This window comes from Atractosteus spatula, chromosome 4 (assembly GCF_055471065.1).
Source record: "Atractosteus spatula isolate fAtrSpa1 chromosome 4, fAtrSpa1.hap1, whole genome shotgun sequence".
Taxonomy (NCBI): Eukaryota; Metazoa; Chordata; class Actinopteri; order Semionotiformes; family Lepisosteidae; genus Atractosteus; species Atractosteus spatula.
Window position 1 is genome coordinate 70,198,873 of NC_142709.1, and position 6,189 is coordinate 70,205,061.

General features: G+C 35.7%; 1 protein-coding gene across 2 annotated transcripts; it reads left to right on the forward strand.

The window, feature by feature from the left end:
• The first annotated feature begins 1,590 nt into the window (after nt 1-1,590).
• On the forward strand, nt 1,591-5,912 carry LOC148837046 (extracellular calcium-sensing receptor-like). 2 transcript variants are annotated; one of them, XM_088914100.1, is made up of 6 exons: nt 1,591-1,799; nt 2,023-2,311; nt 2,694-3,500; nt 3,618-3,845; nt 4,390-4,513; nt 4,999-5,912. In XM_088914100.1, exons 1-6 carry the CDS (start codon nt 1,591-1,593, stop codon nt 5,910-5,912), a joined length of 2,571 nt encoding a protein of 856 aa, XP_088770226.1. The 2 variants fall into 2 exon arrangements, with proteins under 2 accessions (XP_088770226.1, XP_088770227.1); XM_088914101.1 differs by lacking the exon at nt 2,694-3,500 and having other exon boundaries at nt 1,711-1,799.
• Nucleotides 5,913-6,189: the final 277 nt, after the last annotated feature.

A 6,189-nucleotide genomic window follows, 5' to 3' on the forward strand; every position in this document is an offset into this window, starting at 1 on the left:
TTAAAATGAGAAAATAAAAAATGGATGTGTATTATAATACTATAAATACTGTCTTTTGCAGAGATCAGGGGAATGCTGCTTGTACTATTATAATATACAGTACATACCAAGTAATAGGTTTATTCCATGTTGAAAAGAGAAGAGAGAAAACACAATGTTTCGGCTGTGAAGTCTTCTTCAGGTGTGAGAAAGACGGGGCAGACAGCAAAGATTAAATAGCACAGAAGAACAAAAGCTGGGAGAGGGGAGGAGGCAGGAGAGGCAGAGAGGCCACTCAGGAAGTGTAAAGTGGAGAGGGGTGAAGAAGGGTGTGAAGTCAAAACCTGCATGAGAATAGAGAAGATTACCTGCAAATAAATCAGTCATTGAGAGAAGGGGAATGGTGTGAACCTAGTTTCAGGATGGGTTTCATTTCTGTTGTCTTTCTGCTATGGGAGTTGAGAAACCCTTCTTTGAGAACACAGGCAGAGAGATCAGTGTGATCATGGCCATCTGAGGTGAAATGAGAAACTATGGGCTTTGAGAAATCTTTCATCTTCACAGACCAGACTTGTCATGGTGGAATGTCAGCTGCACAACCTGCACTTATTCACTTGTACATTGTGTTACATTAGTCATTACAGAGACTAGTGAGTGGGAATGGCCCCTTCCCATTGCACATACTCTTGATCTCCCCTGTGGTAAGACCAGGGGTTTGCAGCAAAATGGAGACCACATGGTAGTTTCACAAAGTTCACAATTTTTTTGCTTAATTTGGAATTCGTAAAATGTTGCGATAATGTCAATTATTTTGTTACTGAGATTTTATAACCAGTCTAAAATAAAGTTATTAAGTTCCCCTTTAAGCATGGAAATCAAATAATAAAAGAAAATGTGAACAAAAATACAGATAAAAGAATTATACAACATTTTTGATATAATAACTTTGCCATTTAAAAAAAAGACTATTTTTTTCTGCCAATATGCAGTATATATTCTGCCACTCATTCTGGGCAGTAGCTGAGAGTTGGCAAAGGTTTGCTTGTGATGGATTGTTTCCTATTGATTGTGAAAAGGATTGTAAAAAGCAAAAGTTGACTTCAGCTGTGCCAATAACAGCCAGGTAATTTTCATTCGTCAAGTGGGTCTCGATTGTATCTGGCTCCAGTTAAAATCATGCCTTTCTGAATGGCTTTTTTTATACGTTCTTGATCAGGTAATCAGGCAATTTTGTATTAAATTAAATTCTGAGCAGCAGTCATATTGATAAAATCATATGACATGAACTCAGCATTTTATTGTCCCAAGGAACAATCCTTCTTAGACAATTTACGAATCTATCTGCTTACCATTTAAAATTACATGATGTACAGTATGTCTCCAATGAGTTATTGATGTAAACAGTCTGTTGCATTTTCATTGCACTTCAGTATAATTACTTTTGTTTTTTATTTCCCTAAGGCAGATTTAAAAATCATGCCTTTGAGAATTCCTGGTTAGAGTTTGAAGTTCACTACTTGTTTATCTAAGTACTCAAGAGACCAAATGTACAATATAAAGACTTGTGTGTTTAATTACAGATCACACGGAGGTGTCTTCACTCACTACAGGATGCTGCAGCAAGTCGCAGTGTTGACCTTACTTGTTCCTCTTTTTATTTCAGCTGAACAGCCTGTTTGCAGAGTGTTGGGAAGACCAGTTACACCGCAGTTTTACAGCAAGAGAGATATTATGATTGGGGGTGTATTCGCACTCCACATACGCACCATGGAACAAACATTTTCATTTACAAGTAAACCAGAGCCTCTAGATTGCAAAAGGTATGTTAATAATTTTGAATCTAAGCAGTTTTAAATTCTTAATGAGTATCTACTCATACAATGCTATTTTTAAAGTAATGTTCGTAAGTGAAAGATTAAAAAAAATATTTATTATTTGATGACATAAAATATAATAATATAATAGTACTGTATATCATATAATATCCTTATGTGAAACAAATATGTAAAAAATTGAAAATTATTTGTTCTTCTATCCTTTTAGTTTCCACTTTGGAGAATTTCAGTCAACACAAACAATGATCTTTGCCATAGAAGAAATAAATAACAGAACAGATCTTCTTCCAGGAATTTACCTGGGTTATAAGATCTATGATTCCTGCTCCTTACCTCATGCATTAAGAGCCACCATGGCTTTAATTAATGAAGTTGACGAACCTCTCTCCAACACCGCCTGCTCCAGATCGCCTACAGTTCAGGCTATAATAGGAGATTCAAGATCTTCACACGCTGCAGCAATCGCAGCGACTGTTGGATCATTCCACATTCCCTTGGTGAGAGAAAACCTAATAATAATAATATTTAAACTTGAGAAAACAGCTGCTGGCATTATTAATTAATTCAATGTTGAATTAGTTTTAATAATATTGTAGAAAGTGTAAAAACGGATGATGCATTGCTTCAGTAAAGAAAACAAAAGAAACAGTATGTTTCAGCTGTGGAACCTTTTTCACACCTGAAGAAGGCTCCGCAGATAAATGGAATGTTTCTTTTCTATACCTATCAGCACGGAAAGAGCTTTACCTGTTCCTTTGCAGGCTATGCATGCTGACGCAGCTCCCCACTCGCACCTCTTCATGTCCAAAAATATTTTCTCTTCAGTATATCCTGACAAACACAAAATGTTGTAATATTAACATTCCCAATTACTTACAGATCAGTCACTTTGCTACCTGTGCATGTCTAAGCAATCGAAGAAAATTCCCTTCATTCTTCAGAACCATCCCCAGTGACTATTATCAGAGCAGAGCCCTGGCTCAGCTTGTGAAGCACTTTGGATGGACCTGGGTTGGAGCCATTAGAGCTGACAATGATTATGGCCTCAATGGGCTAGAAACCTTTGCACAAGCTGCCCAGAGAGAGGGAATTTGTATTGAATACATGGTGTCCATTCTTCAGGCTGATCCCAGAGAGAAAATTCTCAAGGTTGTAAATGTTATCAAAAAAAGTACTGCAAAGGTTATTGTAGCATTTGTGGGTCAAGGAGACATGGGTGTTTTATTAAAAGAACTATCCCTTCAGAATGTAACTGGTCTCCAGTGGGTTGGCAGTGAAGCCTGGATAACCTCCAATAATCTGGCAACAGCTGAAGGTTACAGAGTTCTGAGCGGATCAATAGGGTTTGCAATCATTAGAACCCAAATAGAAGGGCTGAAGGATTTTTTAATGAATGTCCACCCATCCCGGGATCCAGGCAACAATGTCTTAAATGAGTTTTGGGAGACGACATTTAATTGTTATCTAAACAAAAACAATACAATGGGTAGAAAACGTTGTACAGGGTCTGAGAACTTAAATGAGATACAAAACCCATACACTGATGTAACCGAAATGAGAATAGCCAATAATGTGTATAAAGCGGTGTATGCTGTTGCCCATTCACTACACAACCTGCTGGAATGCAAAAAGGAAAAGGATGATTTTTACAGCTGTGCAAAAACGACCAATACCGAACCATGGCAGGTAAAGGAATATAAATAAGTTGTGTTTAATTAAATCTAATTACAATTTTCTTAGGATCTAAGGTAAATGTAACATATGTCCATGATGCTATCAACTTTTTTCTCTTACTGTATATAGATGCTTGAATATCTGAAAGAAGGTAGCTTCACAGTGAAGACAGGAGAGAAGGTCTTCTTTGATGATAATGGAGATCCAGTGGCAAGATATGAACTAGTGAACTGGAAACTTCAAGAAGAAGGAACTCTGCGTTTTGTGGCAGTTGGTTACTATGATGGTTCGCTGCCTACGGATCAACAGTTTATCATGAATGAAGCAAACATCGTCTGGGCAGGAGGTCAACGGGAGGTAATCGTCCTTTGAAAATGAAAAAAAAAAGTTTCAGAAATGTCTCAATTTAAATACACTGAAATTCTTGTTTTTAGATTGTTGGGAAATAAAGGATGTATAAAAACAGGATTTTCACATACAAAAAAGGTATATCTCTTGCATAAAATAAATTCAGTGTATTATACTGATGGGTGTTATTGAAACTTAAATATTTGTGCTTGTTTATTGTATGTTTGGCTTCAATATTTTATTTTCTACATTTCCATGTTTCATTTCCTTATACAGTACATTGCTGTATAAGGCAGTCATGTTAGAATATTTCATATGAAAACAACATTATGTATCTATAGTATATGTTCAAATAAGAAAAGGCAAGGGTTTTTAAAAAGGTATTGCAATTAAAAGAAAAGAGATTGTTAATAAAAGTTTTTGAATCAAATGTATGAAAAGCTACAGTATATTACCTTTCATCCTTCATTGTCAATAAAGTTGCGTGTTTGCCACTAATTTTACAGATCTTCATTGCATTTTAGTTTCAGTTTGTTTTGTCTTTACCCTGCAGAAGCCTGAGTCAGTGTGCAGTGAGAGCTGTCTCCCAGGCACTCGAAAGGCAGTTCAGAGAGGAAGGCCTGTGTGTTGCTATGACTGTATACGGTGTGCTGAAGGAGAGATCAGCAACACTACAGGTAAATGGCAGTATATTTACAAGTCTTAGTTTAGCCGGATAACATACAGAAATGTTTTCAACTAAATAAAAAATGAGTTACAGAACAAATGTTTATTTTAACGTTTCCTTCATTATTTTTTTTTAATTTATACTCTTATGAAATATTTTGTTTTCAAATAATTCTCCATGACAGTACTGCCTTCTGCAGTAAAAACATGAGACTTTTTTGAAGATTCTAATGATATCCAATGTTGTTTGGAATATTGGACCAATGAGACAAGAGATGTATAGATGACGCAAAAAAGTGTCACCAGCCTGGTGTTAAACTGAATTCTAGGTATACTGTATATATCAATCTATTCTACAATCCGATAAGTAGAAACATCTTGCATCAAATGGCTTTTGTGAACATTGAAATCTGGATTTCTTATACTGCACAATACATATTTCCAATTTAAAAAAAAACACTTCACTTTTGTAAACATTATTGTGGTTTTATTGCAGATTCTAATGATTGTGTCCAGTGTCCTTTGGAATATTGGTCAAATGAGAAAAGAGATCAATGTGCCTTAAAGACAACTGAATTTCTGTCCTTTGGAGAAATAATGGGAATAATACTCATGACTTTTTCATTATTTGGTGCTTTTCTAACTGTAGGAATAACTTTAATCTTTTTTAAGCATAAGGAGACACCCATTGTTAAAGCCAATAATGCTGAACTGAGTTTCCTTCTGCTCTTTTCACTGACTCTGTGTTTCCTCTGTTCACTTACTTTCATTGGCCAGCCCTCTGACTGGTCCTGTATGTTGCGCCACACAGCATTTGGGATCACATTTGTCCTGTGCATCTCTTGTGTTCTGGGGAAAACAATAGTGGTGTTAATGGCCTTTAGGTCTACACTGCCAGGCACTAACATTATGAAATGGTTTGGACCCACACAGCAGCGGTTAAGTGTTTTTACTTTTACACTTGTACAGGTCTTGATTTGTGTTCTTTGGTTGATAACAGCACCTCCTTTTCCAAACAAGAACATGAAATATTATGAAGAGAGAATCATTCTGGAGTGTGACCTGGGATCTGCAGGTGCATTCTGGGCTGTGTTAGGGTATATAGGATTCCTCTCTGCCTTGTGCTTTGTGCTCGCTTTCCTGGCTCGGAAGCTGCCTGATAACTTCAATGAAGCCAAATTCATTACATTCAGCATGCTCATATTCTGTGTTGTCTGGGTCACCTTTATCCCAGCTTATATCAGCTCCCCTGGGAAGTTCACGGTTGCTGTAGAAATATTTGCAATTTTGGCATCGAGTTTTGGTTTACTCTTCTGCATATTTGCCCCAAAATGTTATATCATTTTACTGAAGCCTGAATTAAATACAAAGAAACACCTAATGGGTAAAATGCCTTCAAAGTCACTTTAAGATAATACTATTTTAATACTAAATCTGTAGAAGTCCTCAGCTGTTTTAGTTACTCATATCTCACTTGAAATTTTTGGTTTCTAGAACATGATACATATTTTTCCCTAACCAAAAAGAACAATATTTGCAATTATAAATTAATAATTATAAATAAAATAAATAGATAAAAAAAATATTTTAAATAAAAAAATAATAAACTTAGTTTCAGTAATTACATAAGGACATTTGCAAATGCATTATACTTAGTCAAACAAATAATTTATTCATATTTATAGAG